Here is a 21,683-nt window from a genome sequence, read left to right as displayed (position 1 = left end):
GTGAGCAGAACAATCAATAAATTTGAACACGTGAGCGGACGCGAATGCGGACGGCTCTCGACGGGAACGTAGTGATCCTACAGTCCCCAGTTCCCAGTCCCCCACTACTCCTCCAAAAAACAACAGCAACAATTCAGAGCGATAAGTGATCAATGCGCCGTGTCGACTGATTGGGCAGCATCGGTGATCCAAAGAGGAGGGTGGGGCAGTCGAAGGTGCGGGATTTCACTTGGGGAGCCACCAATTTGTGCTTATCGTCGATGGCGCAGAGAAAGTGATTAAACAATTAAAATTAGGTAATTGCCCTCCAAAGAAGTTACTTTATTGCTCCATAAGGTAATCACACTTTCAAGTTGAAAGTGAATCAGTAGCAATCCTCGAAGTTGTACCATGGTGTGGCATCCACATCGTCCGTAATGATGGGTTCCCGGCGCGCAGTCGATGGGCCATAGAGGTTGTAGCGCCTGGAGCCGGCGACGATCTCGCGATACCGCCTCACCGGCGTCCTGGACATGTGCAGCTCCATCAGATCCCAGTCGTTGACGTCGCGGAAAACGGAGCGAATCATGTGCATGCGGCCCAGTAGCTCCGTCTCTCGCAATCCCTCGTACCTCCGGCCAGTGCGGGCCCGGAATGTCTTGTAGACCTCACTCTGCTGCTTGGTCTCCGTCGCCGTTTGCAGCTCCTTCCTGTAGAGCGCTCGTATGCCGCGACCCAGGTGGCGGATGTGCTCGAAGTTGCGAACGTTGAGTGCAACCAGAGCAACTGCGTCCAGATTCAGCAGCTTGTGCCCATCAATGTAGTTCTCCCGAAAAGTTTGCTGTAACGAAGCTATAGGTTACCCAGCATAGTGAGTAAGAATCTTAGCCCACCTCGTACTCGGGATAACCAAAGTTGCGCAGCCAGTCGGTCACATCGTTGATGCTCCACTTGAAGACCTCAGTGCGGGCTTGGGAATCCACGACGGCGGCGCAGAGATTGAAGAGCGAGTCCGGCGAGGCCTTGAAGGGCAGCGGCACGTCTTCCTTGTCGTACTCCACGTCCGGAAACATGTAGCTGGGATAGCGGAAGCAGAACTCCTGCTCATCCTGCGGCGGCTCACAGATATCCGGACTGTCCATGCCACTGGCACTGTGCGGCAGTGGTGACGGTATGGTGGAGCACCTGGACGCTGAGAACGACTCCATTCGAGCGGTGGCAGCGCACTGTTCCTGGGCCAAAGTGAATTGAGTTGCCCCGCAACGATTTGGTTGCGGTTTCCAGCGATTCCTCAAGAATAAGTGGCGTTCGTGTCTGTTTACATAGTTTGATTGCGTTTCGCTTTCATTTGTTGTATGCCCTATAATTTTCCAGGAAAAGTTGTTGGCTACAATCACTAGGCTCAATTTGCACTTTAAATGGGTTAATGGAATTTAAGCCATGCTCTTTCCAATCAGTATCTTTGAACGTAGGGCATATCCTGGAATGTATCTGAATCTTTTTCACTGTAAAAAAGATTATACCATTAATATTCCTCCTTCACTTTGAAGAGGATAAAAGTGTCACCGACTGGCGGTGGATTTTCCGCTGCCATTGCATTTGCATATCCCACATTTTCTGGGTCACTTTGTGGACTTGTGGTGCTAGGGTGTTTTTGGCACCAAATCCGCCCGCTTGGATGGGAGTTTTGTGCCGGAAAGTATGCTATCTGAAGGGTAGTCACGACAATTTTCCTATTAATAACGCCAGTTTTGCTCCGCAATTTACACATTTCCACTTAAGTTTTCCACCCCGCCGATCCGTTCGTGTTCCGTTTTGCGGGTTTCCGCTTGCGGAATGCGGTTCCTGATTTATGGCCACCAGTCCCGGTTACCCACTTCATCGAGCCCAGACAGCGTGGAGCAGGTGGAGTTCGCGCAGATCGCTCAATCCCAGGCCAATGGGACGCACATTCCTTGGGCGCGAAAGCGAGATGCCGCATCAGCGCCACCAGTGGCTCCGCCCACCACTGCGGATCGCTCGCATTGGCCAGAAATCACGAACCACGAGCCACTCGACATGGCCTCTGCGCAGGGAAACCGGAATTCGGATGGGGTGTGTGTGTGTCTGTGTGTGGGAGTACGGGAACATATGGAGAAATCGGTAAACAAATCTCGGCTGCGCTCGAGGAAACGATCTCCGACTGAGCTAATGACACAGCGGCATGCTTGTGTGTAAACAAGCGATCGGCATGGCACAAGGTATCCCATCTGTGTGTGGCTACAGTGGGATCAGCTCTATGGTAAGTGGATTGAGATAATTTAAGGGCACCTACTAGAGGTATATAGATCTTTAGCGGGTTAGAAATCAATGATACCACCAACCCAAGCCCAAAAATCTAATCTTTCTTGATAGCGTTCTAAAACCATACCTTTAGTATATAAGTATATCCTGGGCATCTCGCACTCCTTGCCCCACTGTTAGCAGCAGGAACACACAATCTCAGCGAGATTAACCCCACCGCCAACAGACTGTTCCGCGTTGGCTGGCCGATCGGCAATCGATGGCTGGTTGAGCGTGCTCCCTGGCCGGTTCCGATCAGTTCTGAGTGGGATGTCTTGCAAGGCGGTTTAATCGGAGGTGCACGAGCCCTAAGCCAAAATTCGCGATCGTTTTATTGGTGCACAGCGACGGTGTTTTGGACATGATAGTGTCCCGATCGATCGTAAACGTGTGAAATCAGTTTATTAGTTTTGAGTGGTCTGAGTCGAGATTCGTAGATAGGAACCATATAACCCACATATCCGAGCAATGTTACTACACGAGAGTGCCGCCAGCATGGAACAGAGTATGCCCGAGAACCTCAGCACTCACATGTACGGCGAGTGTGAAGTGAATCCAGCGCTGGCAAAGTGTCCAGATCCAGTGGACGTCGATCCAGTGGAGCTGCCCACCAAAGAATCCTGTGCCCCTACCACCATAGTCAGTACGTCGCCAACCAGCGCCACGAGCACCACCAAAGTCAAGCTGAGCTTCAGTGTGGATCGGCTGCTGGGCTCGGAGCCCGAGGAATCCCACCGAAAGAGCTCTTCCTCGCCATCGAACAAGTCCTGCTGCGATGGCAGCATCCTCGCCTGCTGCTCCTTCCCGCACTGCTTCAGCCAGGCGAATGCCGAATCCCGTAGGTTTGGACATGCCACGCTGCCGCCCACTTTCACACCCACTTCATCGCATACGTACCCCTTCGTGGGTCTGGATAAGCTGTTCCCTGGCCCCTACATGGATTACAAATCAGTGCTTAGACCGACGCCAATTCGGGCAGCAGAACACGGTAAGGATGCACTCTACTCAAAAGGGAATATCCTTTGAATCCGAGCAGGTTTTACAAAAAAGTAAATCGTTCAAAATTACCATTAAGTTCACTGCATTTGGAATATTATGAGTAAACCGAGTTGATAGAAGGAAAACATTTAATCTCTGGAAAAAATGTCTTAAATTAATATTAAATATTTTGGTTTACATGGAGTATTACCGTATTACATGGAGTATAGGTATTTTTAAGATACTTTTTAACATTGGAACATCATTCGAAACGAACATTCATTCGCATTGAACTTCTTCTAGTTCCAGCAACGTACTAGTTATCAAAATAATATTTTATAGCCATGACTATACCTTCCAGATACGATCATCTGCACTATTTCAATCTCTCCGTACTTGCAGCGCCAATAAAACTGATCAAAGCTAATCAGATATTGCGATTTGTCAATCAATCTGCATTCTTTCCACGGAAATATGCAGGATCTCAGGGAACGATCAAACGAGTTGATGAGGTGGCTTCGCCATTTGCCCATCAAAATTCCGCAGCTATTTCGCTCTGATTTTCAATTATAGACTATAATTATTAGCCATGTTGGGATTTGCAGGGAAATGAACATTCCTGGAAACACAAAGAGTGAGAACCTAAGGCGCAGCCCCAATAAATATCTCGTTTTTATTTGAATTATTAGTTGATCTGCAGCCATATTGTGCAATATTCCTGCGGCCAACTGTTCCGCGCCTTTGGCTCTTGACGAAAACAATTCGATTTTTGAAATCGACAACAAAATAGTCCGGATTGTTTTGGGCATTCGCCGTACTTCCTGCTGTTTTTGTATATCTGGGGACGAAGACTTTTTATAAAGCCTGCAGGCTGCGAGCGCACTTTGATCTTGTTTATGTGAAAATCGAAATGGAAATGGAAATAGTGAGGGCAACATAATCGGTAAATGTTTCGCTTTTCGAATAGAAATTGTTCATTGTTTAACAAGCTGCTTGAGTTTTATACATATCGTCAGCACAGCCTTTTCCCATTCAATATTGTACACAATTCTTATCAAGTGGGTGCTAACAATGCGAGGGCCTTAAACGATCTTAAAGATATTTTTCGTATAAATGAGATACATTTATGTTTGGGATTCCTCAATGGGTTAATTGATTGGCAAATGTTTGAGATATTAATTTATTTCAAAATAAGAGACCTGCTATATTGAAATGATGTATTAGCGAGCTTAACTTAAAGCTTACTAAATTTTAGTACTAGATACAAGCAGCAAGATACAATTATTTAACGGCCGACTAAAACATATTCTAAAAAGAGTTTGGTTGATTCATCCAACGTAAATTCGATAGTAATAGCCCTTTAAATTCCGCCAAATTCCAGCACACGATTAAATTATGTAGCAAAATTAGCGCCAAACTTAAATAAATTACACTTCACACAGTGATTGAACATTAATGAAAATTATCATCAGTGCTAAGTGGTTTTCAAACACATTTGCTCAGCCAAAAAATGGGAGGAGCAATTAGTAAGGCGAATAAATTCGACATAGCTCAATCAACAAGAGATCCGTAAAAAAAAGAAGAACAGACAGCACCTGAAAGTCTGAAAGGCTTCATCAATCCTTTGGGCACCGCAAATCGATGAGATGCCAAAGACCAAAGTGGAAAATTAAGAACAATTTATGAACAAATTACGAGTCAGTCTTTAAAAATAAACTTCAAGCTCACACGGATCGTGGAAAACGTTTGTGGCGAACAGTTTGTTTATTTGCTTGGGCAATTGGCCCGTCATTCATGGGCAGATACAGATAGCTATCCATCTAATTGCCCGCTCTAATGAATTGTTCCGCCGGCCGAGGAGTTCGGGAAATGGAAGGGGCACGAGTTCGACAGGTGGAGGCATCTTTGGCCCGGCCAGAGACGCGGATCTCTGATAGATTGGGCGCCACGGGTCCAACTACTGCGGCTCAACCGACTCCAATGAGGCTCGGCTGCCGTTTAGGCCAACGACAGGGAACTGCTGACCGATGGATGACTGTACCGGGTATGGGTACGGGCACGGGCACGGGTGAAACTATGCGCTGTTCTTTGGGGGCCGAGGCAAAGGCCAAGTATTTACACAACCACCCACTGTGGTGGCCTTTCCAGGAGGAGGCTACCCTGTGACTGCCCGCCGTGTCCAACCTGCCGGCCCCTGCGGAATTATTCCGTGATGGATTGATTGCATCGCATCGCACATCATAAAATCATGGACCAGCCAGATCTCTGCGGCTCCTCCGTCGACTATTTGTTGCTGTTTGCCTGTCCCGCCTGGCGATGAGTAGTTTGTTGATCTGTTGTTGTTGCTCTTCTGGCTGCCGATCGATCGATCCATCCATCGATCCATCGATCGATTGATGCTACAGACCATTGTCTGATATGGAAATGCTGTCTGAACAATAATCCGGCGCCGTGTGTCTAATTAATTAGCAATTTATATGTTAATCCAACTGTTAGATGCACTTTCAAAGCGTTCGAAGATCACTGATTAATGATGGCCCTCAGACGATTTCTTTTGGAACTTTGAAGACTCTTTCTCAAGTTCCCAACAGCAGGGGAGGCCCGCCTGTAGCAATAATAATTACCACGCACTCAACTCGAATTAACGGGACTGATATATATATAGATACCACAACTATAGGATTAACATATCTATAACTATAATGAATTGAGTGAAATTTGAGGACAATCCCAAGTAGCTAAAGATATTTCACGGAATAGACAATTGATAGATACTTGGATTATTAATATTAGCTATACTTTTGATTTCACTTAAATATTTAGAAAGTACATAATGCAGATAATATATCTTAGTGCATAGTTAGTTAGTTAAAGTCAGAGAATCGAATGTCCGGATGTAGATACATATGTATATTGTCGAGCTGGTAGTCCAAATTTCCAGAGCACATGGCCCAGTGGGAGTGCTCTGCTTACCCAAAAAGATCATTCGCAGTTTACCCCGAAATGAGCCACAATATTCGCGAAGTCGTAAATGTGGTATGCAGCGGGCTAATAAATCGATGCAACTTAAATATGGCTGCGAAATGTACGATTCGCAAACACATCCTGCTCGAGATGCATCTGCAATTCAGGCCCTTGAGTGATTTAAGATGGCATCCGAAAAATTATCACAACTCATTAAGATATTTACGGGGCCGCTGGCGGTATTTTGTAAATGTATCTGAACGGGATAGCCGGCAATTAATGATCTCGCGCTGTGAGTGAACCCCAATGCCCCGCCTCACGTCCAAGGTGTTGAAAGTCGGTGAAAACTCATTATAACAAACCCCCGATGGTTGACACAAACCAAATGCCAAAACGGCCAATTAAGGCGTTATTAGCCCCTGCAGATGTGCTGAGATTCCATTGGCGTTCCCGATGCAGATACACAGGCGCACGGATCGAGATACAATTGTATCTACAAGTGCAGAAGCGCATTTCCGCTGCAGTGTAAATACACACGATCGATCGAGTAGTGTGTTGCTTAAGTAAATAAAACGCTCGATCTCGAAAACAATTAGGCGCATGCCGCGAGCACACAAACAAATCGAATTCCACCTAGCACAACGTTAAAAAGGCAATAAAAAATACCTATGATAATTTAGCATTGGATACAAACAAAGAGGAATGGGTTGCAGTTTCAAATCAAATAAAATTCTATGAAAAAGTCAAGGATAGGAATTAAAACAATATCAGGATTCCATTTCTTATCAACATTAGTGTCATTATTGTGAACTGAGGATTCAACAGAACTTTTTTGTAGCATACTTTTCAGCGGAGTCCTTTGAGTTTGTGAATGCAATCTTGATTGAATCTCAGTAGTTAGACAAAGGATAGTAAATGCCAAGAATGATTGGGATTACAACAGAGCAATCAACGTCATTCGATTCTACTACGTATATAAATTTTTGGATATTTAAAAAACATTTAAGGGAAGTAAAGCACCCTGGTTCGACCTCAACCTCGTGTGCCCCATGTCGTGTTCGATTACCCCAAATAATTTTTGCTCTCTGGAGGTAATTGTTGTTGTTTAGATTCGCGCTGGAAGTAAACAAATTTCGTTGCCCCCCCTAGCCACAAAACGCTTCAATGATAATTTCCAATTAAGTGAAAATTTTATTATAAACAAACCCATTTAAAAATTCTCAACAGGCATTTTATTGATCAAAATAATTTACTCAGAAAACACAAAAAGTTGAATTTCATATTTTCTCTGGCGAAATGAGTATTATTTCTTTGGCCGGCGATAAATGTATTATTTCCTGCGGATGCAATGTGCAACTACCAAGGGAGGATGTTGTCCATAACTAATGGTAGTTTCCCTATAAAAATAAATATCCAAATTGGTGCGTAAAAAACGCACCGGATTCGTTAGGGCAACAAAATAAGAGTTATTGCTAATGAAGGAAGTATGAATCTCCCAATTGACTTTAACATTCCATTCCCGAACAGCCGCACCCACTTATCCCACGCTGGCCACCAATGCGCTCCTCCGCTTCCATCAACATCAGAAGCAACAGCACCAGCAGCAACATCATCATCAGCACCATCCCAAACACCTCCATCAGCAGCACAAGCCCCCGCCACACAACTCGACGACAGCCTCGGCGCTACTGGCGCCGCTCCACAGCCTCACGAGCCTCCAGCTGACGCAACAGCAGCAGCGATTTCTGGGCAAGACGCCGCAACAGCTCCTGGACATAGCGCCCACCTCGCCCGCCGCCGCCGCCGCTGCCACATCCCAGAACGGTGCACATGGACATGGCAATAGCCAGGGTAACGCCTCAGCCGGAAGCAATGGAAAGCGAAAGCGATCCTGGTCTCGCGCCGTCTTCTCGAATCTGCAGCGCAAGGGCCTGGAGATTCAGTTCCAGCAGCAGAAGTACATCACCAAGCCAGATCGCCGCAAGCTGGCGGCACGACTGAATCTCACCGACGCTCAGGTTAGTTAAAAGATTTAAGAAGGATTTAAGAGGAAGGATTTAAGGAAGAGGATTTAACCATTTGGCTATTCGACTCTTTGCATGGCTCTATTGCAACCAATATATTCTAATTTTTATACCCTGATAAGGTCAAGGTGTGGTTCCAAAACCGTCGCATGAAGTGGCGGCACACGCGCGAGAATCTGAAGAGCGGTCAGGAGAAGCAGCCGAGTGCAGTACCCGAATCCGGAGGTGTCTTCAAGGCATCCACGCCATCCGTTGATGGTACGCCCCAGGAGGCACTCGACTACAGTTCCGATAGCTGCTCCAGCGTGGATTTGAGCGAGCAGGCCGACGAAGATGATAATATTGAAATCAATGTGGTGGAGTAGAGCCGCCTATGTAGATAGCTCCGTTTACACGTGTAAAATGCCATGTAGATGTATTTATTCCTTCATTGCTAGTTGTAATGTAATGTAAAGTAGACAGTTACTGCACAAAGTGAACTTAAATTATTTCAATCTGTAAGATAATCTAAACGTTTATGTGTAAACTATTTAAAATAAATTCTCTAGTAAAATGAACATGTGAATTCACTGTTTTGTTTATTATTAATTTAATATTCACTCTTCCAAAGAATGAAGTTATATCAATACACGCAATGCTACGCGGCAAGAACAGAAATTTTAATTAAGCAAATACCGCTGCGATCAGCAGAATATGAAACTCGGCGACAACGGGGAGACCTTCTCTAATCAAGTGAACGATAAAAGACGATACGACTGAATGGCCAGAGCAAATACGACTGGAGTCAGTTGGTCAAGCGCGGGGGTGCCACTGGGGTTATCCAAGACGATCGGATCGGTTGGAGGATTGGGACAGGGGAGTGAGAGGAGGGGGCACGGCGGATATAGAGCACTAATTAGAAAAACAGTGAGGGTAAATTGTTGGTGCACGACATTGAAATCTTACTCACTTGGGCTTTATTGTCATTGTCGGTCTCTTTGGGTGAGTTCGTTCATTTTTTCAATTACTTTAAGACTCAGCTGAAATTATAGAAAAATAACAAAAATAACAACAAATTATAGCTGAATTTAAAAAATTACACATTACATTCTCATATTAGGAAAAATACGAGTAATAATTATATGCGTATTCCTTTAGGGTATTCAATCTTCGGTGAATGACATATGCAATTTCCGCTCAGTTGAAGAAGTCTGTTTGGGCAACATTTGCTCACGTTCAGTTGTTTTCCCCAAAGCGAAGTGCGCGGTTGAGTTTCAGCTTAGGTGTTTGGTACTGCTCCAGAATTTAAAGATCTTTCAGATCTGTGCATTGGATTTACAAAGATCACCTAGGCACCATGGGCAACACCCATGCCCGACCGCTGGAGAACCCCCAAGTGCCGAATCGGAGGAGCAGTGAGTGCCGTAAACAGCTGCTTATGTCTATGATTCTGATCATAATGGCCCCTTTCGTAATCGCTTCATAGGCATTTTGTGGAACTTTCGGTACTCGAACACAGTGCGTCGTCGCGAAGATTTGGCCGTAATGGTGCACAACTCCAGGATGAGCATAAGCGAGTGGCTGGACCTTCTGGAGCTGCAGCAGTACGAAGGTTTGCATAATCAGCAGTTCCCAATTGAGACTGTATGTTATGTTAACCAGGAAACCTACAGGAGTTCAGCACCGTGGACGACGTGGTGGACATCACGGACAAGGAGCTGAAGCAATGTGGCGTGCGCGGTGCCCATCGCCAGCGGATGGTCAACAGTTTGATGGGTGTTCGTGCCAAGCGAAGGCAATCCATGAATCTGGAAGGTAAGCCAGTGGAAGAGGTACGTAAAGCGTAGTTCCTCCACTGAGTTATCTACTCGTATCTTGTCTAGCAATGAGCAGTGCGCCGCGAGCAGTGCCACGACGCAAGAACTCCTGTCCATTGGTGTATCTGGGTGAGAATCCCCAAGATATGGCGGGAAGCGGCGATAGCGGACCCGGCGTGATTACCACCAAGAGTGGCAAGGTCCTGAAGCAACTAACCTTTGATGAGACTTCCACCATGTAAGTGTGCATTTTATAAATCAACCCTCCAAAATCTTCTTTAAACTTCATGCTATTATATTATGCTAATAATAGTTTCAAGGGTATACCACATCCGGCATTTTGTAGTATTTTATTTTTTAACTAAAATATTCAACATCCTCCACAACATCCACAAGACTTCTTTTTACCCTCAATGGACAACCATAACATAGATTCTGCGCATGCTCCGCGAATTTCCCAAAAAGTGACTTCGAGCGTCCTTAGAGTTTTCCAACAAAACCCAAAACAAACTGCGCGGAGTAGCGTGGTGCACAGAAATCGGTGTCCAACCCCCAAAAGTGCACCGCACTCGAGTCCTTTGCCGTGAACTTTTCAGAGCAGATTCGAGCGGCAGGGAGTTCAGACTACTACAATACGAAGGACCTTAAACTGCACTCCTTTTTTTCGAGACTAGTTCTGTGCTAGAGAAGTCTATCTATTCCCAAATGGAGAGTTTTCTTTAGAAATCGGATTATATAGGCAGCTGGTGCTTCGAGTTCTTTTGTACTACTAAACAATTGGGTTTGGGTGTGTCCTGTCCTAAATTTTCTACTGCAAAATGGGCGTAGCAGGTGAGTGATAACAGAGGCAAATCCAATTCCTAAAAAACTAAATCTTTTTGGTTGGTATAAATGTTTTTTGAAGTTTCATTGAATTCATTATGGCAAAACATTAGGTCTGCAATTTGATTTCTACTTTTTTTGCACTTGAACTTCACACATATAGTGAGTTGTCCATATACCAAGGACCAAATCCTGTGGGAGCAAATTTCCCCAAAGCCGCCTGTGGGAGTAATGGCCTTTGTTACCATCAAATTACCCAAAATAAGGGAAATTAACTCACTCATTCGTCTCTCCGCTGACAGCTACGAGGAACTGAGGCCGCGCTCCAAGTGCAACAGTCCCCATTGGGCCATCGAAGACAGCAGGATGGAGGGCTATGGGAGCAGCAACGCCACCACTCCGCTGGCCACCGCCCAGCCCAGTCCCAGTGAGCAACAGGAGGCCATCGCCCTGAAGAAGGCGCTCGAGTGGGAGCTGAGTCTGGACGCCAGGGAGCTGCGTTCCCACGCCTGGTACCACGGCGCACTGCCACGCCAGCGGGCCGAGGAGATCGTGCAGCGCGAGGGCGACTTCCTGGTCCGCGACTGCGCCTCCCAGCCGGACAACTATGTGCTCAGCTGCCGGAGCAAAGCGGCCGTGCTGCACTTCGTACTTAACAAGGTGGGTACGCAAAGTTTTCGATATTGGAGTACCAGTTTACCAACTAGGATCTAATGTGCTTATGCATTGCAGTTGGTGCTTCAACCGGAGACGGTTTACGAACGGGTGCAGTACCAGTTCGAGGAGGATGCCTTTGATACGGTGCCCGACCTAATTACCTTCTACGTGGGATCAGGCAAACCCATCTCGTCGGCCTCGGGAGCGCTCATTCAGTTTCCCTGCAACCGCACCTATCCGCTCTCCTTCTACGGCCACAAGATCGTGGGCAACCAGCTGCACACGCAGATGCTGGCCGGTCTGCGAGGTCTGAGTCCTCTAAACTCGCCGATGGGCAGCAATGGCGCAGTGGGAGCAGGAATGACCCCTACCTTCCGCTTCGAACCGCAGCAGCAGCAGCAGCAACAGCTCTCCCCGATGGCTGGCTCACCGGCCAGTCCGCACTGCTCGCCGCCGAGGGCACGTAGAGAGGTTCCTCCACCGCCGCGGCTGCCCTGCAAGAAGCAACAGCGCTCCCAGAGCCTCACCCCAGCCCAGGCCATGTTGGTCAGCAACATCAACAAGCTTCAGGAGCAGCAGCTGCAAATGCAGGAGCTCGAGAACGGCAACGGCAACGGAATAATGCGCTTCCAGACGATCGCCAGGTGCAACCCGACCAGTGAGCAGCACCTGGAGAGCAAGTTCACCACCCACTCGCTGCCGAGACCCAACACTTCTGCGGCACAGGCTCTGCGCCAGCAAGCGGTGGCCCGAATCTCGAGCCTGGCGAGGAACTGCAGCCTGGACTCGCCGTCGGACTCACGGCCACCCAGTCCGCCGCCCAAGCCGCGCAAGGAACCCATGGCAGCGGTGCTGGCATACCAGGCCAGTGGATCCGACTCGGGGAACGGGTCCGGTGATTCGGCTCTAGGGGATGCGTGTGAGGCGAGCGTACAGCGTGGTGTGATAATCAAGAATCCCCGTTTCATGACCACCTCGGTCTCGAACGGAACGCTGAAGAGCTTCACGGAGTTCGATGTCCTGGCCGCTGAAGAAGAACTATTCACCATGGCCATAGAAGAAGTTAAAACGGTAAGTTGCCTTGAAGTCTAGCCTTTAAATCTTCATCTAAATGAATATTTATATATGGTATTAACAGGCAAGCAAGTTTGACTTTGAGAACTTTGTTACTTTGCTACTGCCATCTGTGGAGAACAAGCCCCTGGACGGCGATGCCCTCAACACCTTCAAGATGATGCTTCTGGAGACGGGCCCGAAGCTGCTGGCGGAGCACATCACTCGCATCGACATTGCCCTGTTTTTGGAGGAGCCGTCGAACGAGGAGGACTACTATCTGAGCTGTTCGGGTCTTGAGCTGCTAACACTGCCCCATGGAAAGGTCTTTAGGGAGGACATTATAGAGCGGACGCAGTGCATCAAGCTGATGGTTGCTGTGACCATACTCACCTGTCAAACGGATCTGGACCGGGCTCAGCTTCTCAGTAAATGGATTCAGATCGCAGTGGAAACTAAGACGGCACTAGGCAATCTGTTTGGATTCTCCGCCATCATGTTGGGTCTATGCATGCAACAGGTGAATATTAGCTTAGTGCAGTGTACAAAAAATAAGATAATTGTTAGTTTGTTGCTGACAGGTATACATTAGGTCATCATCACAGTTTATTGCTTAGCAAACGAGTGATGATTTAGATGATCTTTTTATTTTGACAGTTGAACTGTAGTGTTTTAATTGGTGTTTAGTAATTAGCAACTTGTTTGCACACCATTAATCAACTTGGCTAAAGCGATCCATCGTAACCAATTTTCTATTATCCCACCACCTCTTCCAGATCCAAAAGCTTGACCAGGCCTGGCACATCCTGAGGCAACAGTACACGGACAGCGCCTTCACCTTCGAGGCCAAGTTGCGACCCACGTTGAGCATCATGAACGAGGCCTCCAATCCACAGGCTCCAAACACAACCGTTCCCCATGTTCTGCTCTATGCACTACTGATCGATCGACCCGTCATGGACATCATAAACCACTCGAACATCGAAGATCGCCCTGCTCTGTACCACACCTGTATTGCTCCTTGGGAGTCGAAAGCGGATGACTTTGGCATGACCATTAACTTCCAGCATCTGGATGCATCGCGTGGCTTCCTTAAGAACTTGGAATTGTATCGAAAGAATGCCAAGATTATCCTGGAGGATGCCAGCCCTCGGCTCGACGAGCTTCTAGCTGATGCTTTTCGGTAATATGATAGAATACACTTTTCTCGCGTCTCCCTCAAGTTTCTCGTATCCTTGCAGAACCGAGTTCCATGTCAAGTTCCTATGGGGCAGTTCCGGAGCAACGGCCAAGGCCGAAGATCGGCACAACAAGCTGGAAAAGGTGCTCACCCTGATGGCCGACAAGTTCTGCTTGATGGCCGAGCAGTAAGCTGTGAAATAATATGGACTCAAGTTTCTGGCCGATATCAAATGAACTAACCTAAAGCGAACCTATGCCAGGACCTCCTATCTACTATCCACAATGTCTCCAGACCCTCCGCAACTTTAAATTTCGTGCTGTCTCTACCTCAGCCTGAGTATACATATATCATTTCAGCAGAAACACAAAAGCACTTTATGTTACAGTTCAAATACCGATTAATCCTTAGTTAAGTTAAATTTAGTATTATACGCGTATGCAAAACGAACTAGTTATCATATTTTTATGGAAAAACTCTTTAAGAGCCAACTCACTCTGATGAACTACCAAAGTTTTGTATTCACTTACCAATCCCATTATTTATTCTATGCAATAACTTACTCTACACTATAGAAGAGACAATATACATTAATCAAAAAAACATCATTAGCAAACATACTCTCTCACAAAATGATATAGGCATAACGCAATGAATGCATAATTTTTGCAATTTTGTATATGTAAAGATAATGATAACAATAAAGAAACTACTTAAACCCAAACGAATGTTATCTCTTTCGAGGTTGCCGACCTCTGGTTTACAATGCTTACAGACTCTATTCCGCATTAAATTCATATTTAAAACACAAAGGTTAATGAAATAAAGTAAGAGGGTATTTTTAAGATTTTTTTTTAAGATATTTTTAACTTCCGTAATGACTTTCAAAAATTGTACAGCACTTCGGGGGACCCTAAATAGCTTATAGAAAAACCAATGTCAACCAAATCTTGGCCTAATTAATCCAATCATCAAAACACGTCGATTACCATTACTCTGAAGTACTTATAAGCTGGAAAAGCACTTGTGCGGATGGAAAATATCTCAACGAGGAATTCAAAACGAATACCGATTAGCCGGCGAAATGTGCAGCACTATCAGCCACTCCAGCGACCAACAGGTCTTATCGGGCCACCAGGAAAGGCGCGTCCAAAGTTCCCACTAGCGATCCAAACCCACTGTCCACTGGCCCACCAGCCATTACCCTGACATTGTGCTCCGGTCGGCACTGGCGATCAGTTGTGTATTCTGGCCCACCCAACCAAGTGGAGCGAGCTTTCAAGCTTATATCGCTAGCGATACATTCGTGGTGTTTCTCCAAGCTTCCAAGTCGGGTCTTCACTATGACCAGTTGCCGTCGCAATCGAAAGCTGACGATGGCCGTAAGTGGATGTCTGATAATTGCTGTGATGGCCCTCACCGTTGGGCTTTGTGTGGGACTGGGCGGTGACACCGACGCCCCCGAGGTGAGAATATTAATTTACACGAACAAACAATCTGTGCAATTGGGTCAGGCCAACTTACGTTTACAGGATTACTCTATAACTCTATAGCTGACATAAAAATTATAATTTTTACATATACAAAAAGTACCTTAGCTGTATATACAATTTTTGGGCTTATGATATTTAATGTAAAAGCAACTCTCATATATCTTTTCTTGAGCATTACAGCCATGTAGGCGTTGAGTTTCGATTTATATATTAAATAGAAATATATATTCATTATTTAATTTATAAATGTAAGTTTAGATAGATATTGGCAATCTCTATAATTATTCAAGTGACAGTTAAGTGCAGTGATGGGTGGTAACACCGATCCCCTCGAGGTGAGTCGCAGTTGCCCAACCAAATGGTTTTTTCCCGCGTGCAACTATGAGGCGATTGCTAAATCCGTGCCTGACTTAAATGCGGATTTTTTACAGGAACAGCAAAGGTTTACGATCGACCATGAGGCGAACACCTTCATGCTGGATGGCCAGCCCTTCCGGTACGTCTCTGGATCGTTCCACTACTTCCGCGCTGTGCCCGAGTCCTGGCGAAGTCGGTTGCGCACCATGCGAGCATCTGGCCTTAATGCTCTGGATACGTAAGCTTAATCTTAAATGATTGTATGGAAAACATATTACTAACACGAGATTACTTTATCCAGCTATGTTGAATGGTCGCTACACAATCCCCACGATGGAGAATACAACTGGGAGGGCATTGCGGATGTGGTCAAGTTCCTGGAGATTGCTCAGGAGGAAGACTTCTACATCATTATCCGACCGGGTCCCTATATTTGTGCTGAGCGAGATAATGCAAGTATAAAATGCTTTTGTTGTTGAATTTGCTTAAATACTTTCTCTACTACATACGTTTTTGGCTCTAACTGGTTTTCGTTCGAAATTAGTATTATTATTCATAATTTTGACTAGTATTGCCTCTTTTCAGGGTGGTCTTCCTCACTGGTTGTTTACCAAATACCCGTCCATCAAGATGCGGACCAATGACCCCAACTACATCTCAGAGGTGGGCAAGTGGTATGCGGAGCTGATGCCACGCCTACAGCACCTGTTCGTGGGCAACGGCGGCAAGATCATAATGGTGCAGGTGGAGAACGAGTACGGTGACTATGCCTGCGATCACGACTACCTCAACTGGCTGCGAGACGAGACGGAGAAGTATGTGTCCGGCAAGGCGCTGCTCTTCACGGTGGACATACCCAACGAGAAGATGAGCTGTGGAAAGATCGAGAACGTGTTCGCCACCACTGACTTCGGCATCGATCGCAGTGAGTATGCCAAGTGGTCGTTATAAAAACAGAATGTATACACCAAACCCGCATTGCAGTCAATGAGATTGACAAGATCTGGGCAATGCTGCGTGCCCTGCAGCCGACTGGTCCACTGGTCAACTCGGAGTTCTATCCCGGCTGGCTAACGCATTGGCAGGAGCAGAACCAAAGGCGTGATGGCCAGGAGGTAGCCAATGCACTCAGGTAAGTTGGAAATACGGGGTATATAACGTTTCTTCAAAACCGGTTTCGGTATGATATCGGTTCTACCTGAGAAATCCGAAGAGATTATATCTTGTAATCAATACATAGAGAAAGATTTTTCTTACGCAGATTTATGAGCACTTTCACAATTCCAGGACAATTCTGAGCTACAACGCCAGTGTTAACCTCTATATGTTCTTTGGCGGCACAAACTTCGGGTTCACTGCTGGTGCCAACTACAATCTGGACGGTGGCATCGGATATGCGGCAGACATTACCAGCTACGACTACGATGCGGTGATGGACGAGGCCGGTGGCGTCACCACGAAGTACAACCTTGTCAAGGCTGTGATTGGCGAATTCCTTCCGCTGCCGGAAATCACCTTGAATCCCGCTAAGCGCCTGGCCTACGGAAGGGTGGAGCTGACACCCAAGCTGGCACTGCTCTCGACGGAAGGACGTGCGGCGCTCTCCAAGGGTGATCCCGTCGAATCGATCAAGCCCAAAACCTTCGAGGAACTGGACTTGTACTCGGGCCTCGTCCTGTTCGAGACCGAGCTGCCCAGCATGGATCTAGACCCAGCCTTGCTGAAAATAGATCAAATTAACGATCGCGCACACGTATTCGTGGACCAGGAACTGGTGGGCACACTCTCCCGCGAGGCACAGATCTACTCTCTGCCGCTTAGCAAGGGCTGGGGCAGCACACTGCAACTGCTGGTGGAGAACCAAGGACGCGTCAACTTCTACATCTCCAACGACACGAAGGGCATCTTTGGTGAGGTGAGCCTGCAGCTGCACAATGGTGGTTACCTCCCGCTAGAGAACTGGCGCAGTACCGCATTCCCGCTGGAGCAATCCGCCGTCGAGCTCTGGCGGCGCGAGCACACTGACCAGAAGGCCTTGGACCCGCTGCTGGCAAGGCAACGCATTCTTCGAAACGGACCCATCCTCTACACTGGCAGCCTGACAGTGGCGGAGGTGGGCGACACCTATTTAAACATGGCTGGTTGGGGCAAGGGCGTGGCCTATGTGAACGGTTTCAATCTGGGACGCTACTGGCCTGTGGCAGGTCCACAGGTCACCTTGTACGTGCCCAACGAGATACTGAAAGTGGGTGAAAACTCGCTGGTGATCCTTGAGTACCAACGAGCGAATAAAACAGCAACTGGCGAGGATCTGCCTGCGGTGCAGTTCGACGCAGTTGCTCAGCTAGACGGAGAGTCAGGTGATGTTCCACTTAAATGATGAACCGTGTATGTATTGTTATTTCGTATTTCTTTATTTGAAGCGTTTTTGATTGATACTTGTGTCAACAACCTTCGTTAAGCTTTATTATAAATTTTCGAACTCTTATAAATCTATGTTTATATACGCCTTAATAAATGCTGTTGATCTGTGCTTGACTGACTCTTTTCGATCTCCAGCTTATTTTCAATTGACTTTTTTGCGTTACCATTATAGCAGAATGTTAACTTTTTTGCTTTTACACATTATTAATCGTACTATGTTCGTGATTTTATTGGCTTAGTATTTTAACATTGCACAGGGAAATTTGGCCAGATGTTTATAAAGAAAAGATATATATTTTTAATCAGGTTTCAATTTTGATCAAACCCCTTTTTTGAGCATTACTCATTACATTACTCTCTAGCATAGCTGCCATAAAAAGTAAACTTTTTAGATATCCAAAAAGTGTATTAGCTGTCACATCTGGCCAATTGCTCAAATGCAAGTGTACATACAAGATTTTTGGGCATATTTTCTATCATTAATAACGTTCTATGTACTTATGGTATTTAATGTAAAAGCATTTTATTATATCTATCGTCTTTTTGAGCATTACAGCAATGTAGGCGTTGAGTTTCGACTTCTATTCACGTTTAATATTGAACAGCAATAAAAGTATGAACTGTTTTATAAATACAAGTTTGCAGACTGAGTTTAAACAGTTTAGGAAAACGTTTGGATACTGTTAGTTAAATTAGCTATCGTTTTAATCTGACTAAGATTGGCAAATTCTATAGTTATCCAAGTGTCAGTTCACTAGACCTTCGAGCTATTTGGAGAACACAAAAACGTAATACTCTGTTCGGGGCAGTGTTGCTTTTAATCTCCATTACTTTTGATTAGAATGTTTGCGAAATAGTATAAGTAATACTAACATCGGAGTCTCCCAATACTACGTCTCTTTGCAATATAGATTTAAAAAGGTACAAGAGCGAATCAATATTTTCCTTGTGAATCATGTTACAAGTGCGATATCAAGCAATTAAACCAGCAATTGGCTTACTTTTTACTCAATTATAATTGCGTGTTGCAAAAATATGTTCATATGCTGTAAAGCTAACCATTTGTTGTGCATAAATTTAGTTCAAGCTCATTAATGTTAATACGCAAGTGGTATTGCTTTTTCCATTTTACGATCTGTGATATTGACATTTGTCACAGAAATGTATTTTGTTCCTCGCTTATAAAAATAACTATTATTTTGAAGACAAATATGTGTTGTGCTAGGTTGTATTTGTTCAGTTTAGGAATGAGATTCGTGGTGTGATCATTCGATTTGTTGGAAATTGTTGCATTTAATTTCGGTTTCTATATACTTTTCTTTAAAAATATATCACAGCTGCATTTCAAGATAAATTTTTCATTTTTCCTATGCCTCCTCTTTTACTTTTCTTGTAAAATGTGTAGAAAATCTATTTAAAATGTTTTGCTTTTCTTTTTCTCATTTGTTCTTGGGCAAAGGGAAGCCGACGTAAAAACAGCAACAAATTTGGCAACCTAGTTAATATTAGTCAATGTCCACGAAGACGGAATGCGTTTGCTTTAGTTAGACACATAGCGTACTCTTGAGTATAAAAGGGGGTATGTGTTATACTGGTTCGATTTAATGGACGCAAAAAACAGATAAATCGTGGTAGAGAAACCTAATCAATGAACATTTTATGCCAATATCAATAGACAACGGGTGTCCCGAAAAGAAGGGTTTACCATAGGCATTTGTGTTTTCTGATCAAAAGCGGAGGGTGAATCGTAATTTCCGGAACATAGTTACTTTGGCAATAGCATTACGAATTGATCATTGACTAGATTCTACCAACGATTTTCATGCATCCAAATCGATTCACCCTAGTATGGGTTTACAAGGAATTTATAGTATAGTTAACTAACCGGAGCGTAGATGAGTAGTTAGATTCTTTTTTTGAAGTTGGTGGATGCTCCATGTGGCTTACCTCGAAGTTCCCAAAATCCTTCGCCGCCTTGGGTGTCCTTCTAAATGGCCGTTGGAGCAGGCAGAGCCATTTGTCAGTGCCACTTTGACTTTTGAGTGTAGATATCGGCACGCAGGTTTTGAGCAAAGCAAATGCCCAAGATCTACAAAAAGTGTATCGTTACAATAATGATCTGTATATGATAATAGTGGGAAAAATAATAAAATCAAACTGAAACCTGGAAAAACATCACAACTATAACAGTAGTGGAAATTATAATCAAGTTGTGCTCCATCCATTCTTCGCCTGCTTGAACACAGCCCTTTTCGTAGATTATTTTGGACAACTCCATGCCCTGGTAAGAAATTAAAAGAGAAAAAATTAAAATAAATATAAAGTCTGTGGGAAATTATAAAACAAAAAGATGTAACTACATTTTGTTAATCTCAACGTTTAAAGATATATAAAAAACATATTTTTAAAAAGATTCTCTGAACTAAACTAGAAAACTTAAAATTTCCACAGGTTCTAAATACACAACCACGACTATAGAAATCACTGTTTTGCACCTGCAAGACGAGCAGAGCCACGCAGCCGATCGCCACACTAATAAGATGGGCCTCCAGCCAATCCTCGCCAGCGCGCAAGCAGCCACGCTCATGTATATTCCTATCCACCGGCTGCATGCGTACGATTCGTGGGTGAATTATAACAAAATGCATTTTGGAAACACGGGGTGAAACAGCTAGTGGACTTACATGTCCCTCCTTGCGTACATCGTAGCCGCATTGCTTGTTCTTGATCACCTCCTGGGGACGCCTGCGGCAGCAGGAGAAGGGCACTCCGCACGCCTCCCTGCTGCCAATAGCGATGGACGAGCAATTGAAGTAGTTGTTGCTGTCCCAGTCCTTGGGACCATCAATACCGCAACACTGCAGCCAATCCTCCTGGATCCAGTCAATCAAATTCTGCTGGTCTGCGTCCTCGCGATAGTGGCGGATGAATGCCTTGAGTCCCTCGGTGGCCTGGTCTTTGATCTGGAAAAGGCAAGCCTTAGTAATGGCTCGCTAAAACAGTGGCCTTCAAATGGAACTCACCCAGCCCTTGTCCTTGAGCGCGAAGGCCACTGCACAGAAGCCGATCTCTGCGATAAGCAGGACACTCAGGAAGATGGCGTACTGCAAGCGGAAACAAGAAGATTAACTAGGTCCAGAGGTGATCCACTAACAATGGGGTACCCACCGCCCCCAGGAGGCAGGTGTTCTCGCGCAAGGCGCCCACGCTGCCCATGAAGCCCAGTAGGAAGGTGACGCCTCCCAGGATGATCAGCACGAAGGCCGGGTCCAGGGCGATGAAGTGCAGCCGCGTAATGTTGCGGAACATGTCCTTCTCTCTCCAGGCCCAGATGCCAACGGAGAGGACCAGCAGGGCCGAGAGCCACAGGATCACATTGCTGGCGAACAAAAGGTACTTCAAGCAGCAGCTGATTTCACTGGTCTCGCGGCGGAACTTGCGCACAGCGGCTGGCATTGCTCCAATTTTAACAATAATAAATATGGCCAAAAGGAAACAAAAACGTATGAAATTCTGCTCGCCAGTGTGACCGCGACTGCACTTTTTTTTATCACGGAGTGTGACCGCTCCAAATACGATGCAAATAATACCTTTCCCAAGAAAACCGCCATTTTATCCAAAGCTTACAAACTTT

General features: G+C 45.6%; 5 protein-coding genes across 9 annotated transcripts; 3 read left to right on the top strand and 2 right to left on the bottom strand.

The window, feature by feature from the left end:
- Positions 1–307: 307 nt before the first annotated feature.
- Positions 308–1,418, bottom strand: LOC6731152. Its single transcript, XM_002078274.4, has 2 exons — positions 873–1,418; positions 308–820 (listed from the first exon to the last, which is right to left on the bottom strand). The coding sequence occupies exons 1-2, from the start codon at positions 1,185–1,187 to the stop codon at positions 365–367; spliced, it is 771 nt and encodes a 256-aa protein (XP_002078310.1). The 5' UTR covers positions 1,188–1,418; the 3' UTR covers positions 308–364.
- Positions 1,419–2,461: 1,043 nt separating this feature from the next.
- Positions 2,462–8,855, top strand: LOC6731151 (homeobox protein H2.0). Its single transcript, XM_002078273.4, has 3 exons — positions 2,462–3,289; positions 7,771–8,261; positions 8,390–8,855. Exons 1-3 carry the CDS (start codon positions 2,770–2,772, stop codon positions 8,630–8,632), a joined length of 1,254 nt encoding a protein of 417 aa, XP_002078309.1. The 5' UTR covers positions 2,462–2,769; the 3' UTR covers positions 8,633–8,855.
- Positions 8,856–9,483: 628 nt separating this feature from the next.
- LOC6731150 (breast cancer anti-estrogen resistance protein 3 homolog) lies at positions 9,484–14,499 on the top strand. 2 transcript variants are annotated; one of them, XM_002078272.4, is made up of 9 exons: positions 9,484–9,661; positions 9,733–9,858; positions 9,909–10,061; positions 10,130–10,301; positions 11,188–11,545; positions 11,618–12,613; positions 12,681–13,115; positions 13,372–13,778; positions 13,837–14,499. In XM_002078272.4, exons 1-9 carry the CDS (start codon positions 9,604–9,606, stop codon positions 13,964–13,966), a joined length of 2,835 nt encoding a protein of 944 aa, XP_002078308.2. In that variant the 5' UTR covers positions 9,484–9,603; the 3' UTR covers positions 13,967–14,499. The 2 variants fall into 2 exon arrangements, with proteins under 2 accessions (XP_002078308.2, XP_016023706.1); XM_016178908.3 differs by lacking the exons at positions 9,484–9,661; positions 9,733–9,858; positions 9,909–10,061; positions 10,130–10,301 and adding an exon at positions 10,576–10,894.
- A 483-nt stretch (positions 14,500–14,982) lies between these two features.
- Positions 14,983–18,158, top strand: LOC6731148 (beta-galactosidase). Of its 2 annotated transcripts, none has more exons than XM_016178910.3 (6): positions 14,983–15,241; positions 15,700–15,863; positions 15,927–16,077; positions 16,211–16,550; positions 16,610–16,757; positions 16,913–18,158. In XM_016178910.3, the coding sequence occupies exons 1-6, from the start codon at positions 15,119–15,121 to the stop codon at positions 18,003–18,005; spliced, it is 2,019 nt and encodes a 672-aa protein (XP_016023704.1). In that variant the 5' UTR covers positions 14,983–15,118; the 3' UTR covers positions 18,006–18,158. The 2 variants fall into 2 exon arrangements, with proteins under 2 accessions (XP_016023704.1, XP_016023703.1); XM_016178909.3 differs by lacking the exon at positions 14,983–15,241 and adding an exon at positions 15,465–15,603.
- LOC6731147 (tetraspanin-5) lies at positions 18,019–21,647 on the bottom strand. 3 transcript variants are annotated; one of them, XM_002078269.4, is made up of 6 exons: positions 21,218–21,647; positions 21,073–21,153; positions 20,734–21,012; positions 20,545–20,655; positions 20,214–20,330; positions 18,019–20,138 (listed from the first exon to the last, which is right to left on the bottom strand). In XM_002078269.4, the coding sequence occupies exons 1-6, from the start codon at positions 21,503–21,505 to the stop codon at positions 20,070–20,072; spliced, it is 945 nt and encodes a 314-aa protein (XP_002078305.1). In that variant the 5' UTR covers positions 21,506–21,647; the 3' UTR covers positions 18,019–20,069. The 3 variants fall into 3 exon arrangements, with proteins under 3 accessions (XP_002078305.1, XP_039153540.1, XP_016023702.1); XM_039297606.2 differs by lacking the exon at positions 20,214–20,330 and having other exon boundaries at positions 21,218–21,644; XM_016179634.3 differs by lacking the exon at positions 20,545–20,655 and having other exon boundaries at positions 21,218–21,632.
- Between the last annotated feature and the right edge of the window lie 36 nt (positions 21,648–21,683).

This window comes from Drosophila simulans, chromosome 2L (assembly GCF_016746395.2).
Source record: "Drosophila simulans strain w501 chromosome 2L, Prin_Dsim_3.1, whole genome shotgun sequence".
NCBI lineage: Eukaryota > Metazoa > Arthropoda > Insecta > Diptera > Drosophilidae > Drosophila > Drosophila simulans.
The sequence above is the reverse complement of the archived record's forward strand: the minus strand, read 5'-3'. Positions and strand labels throughout refer to the sequence as shown.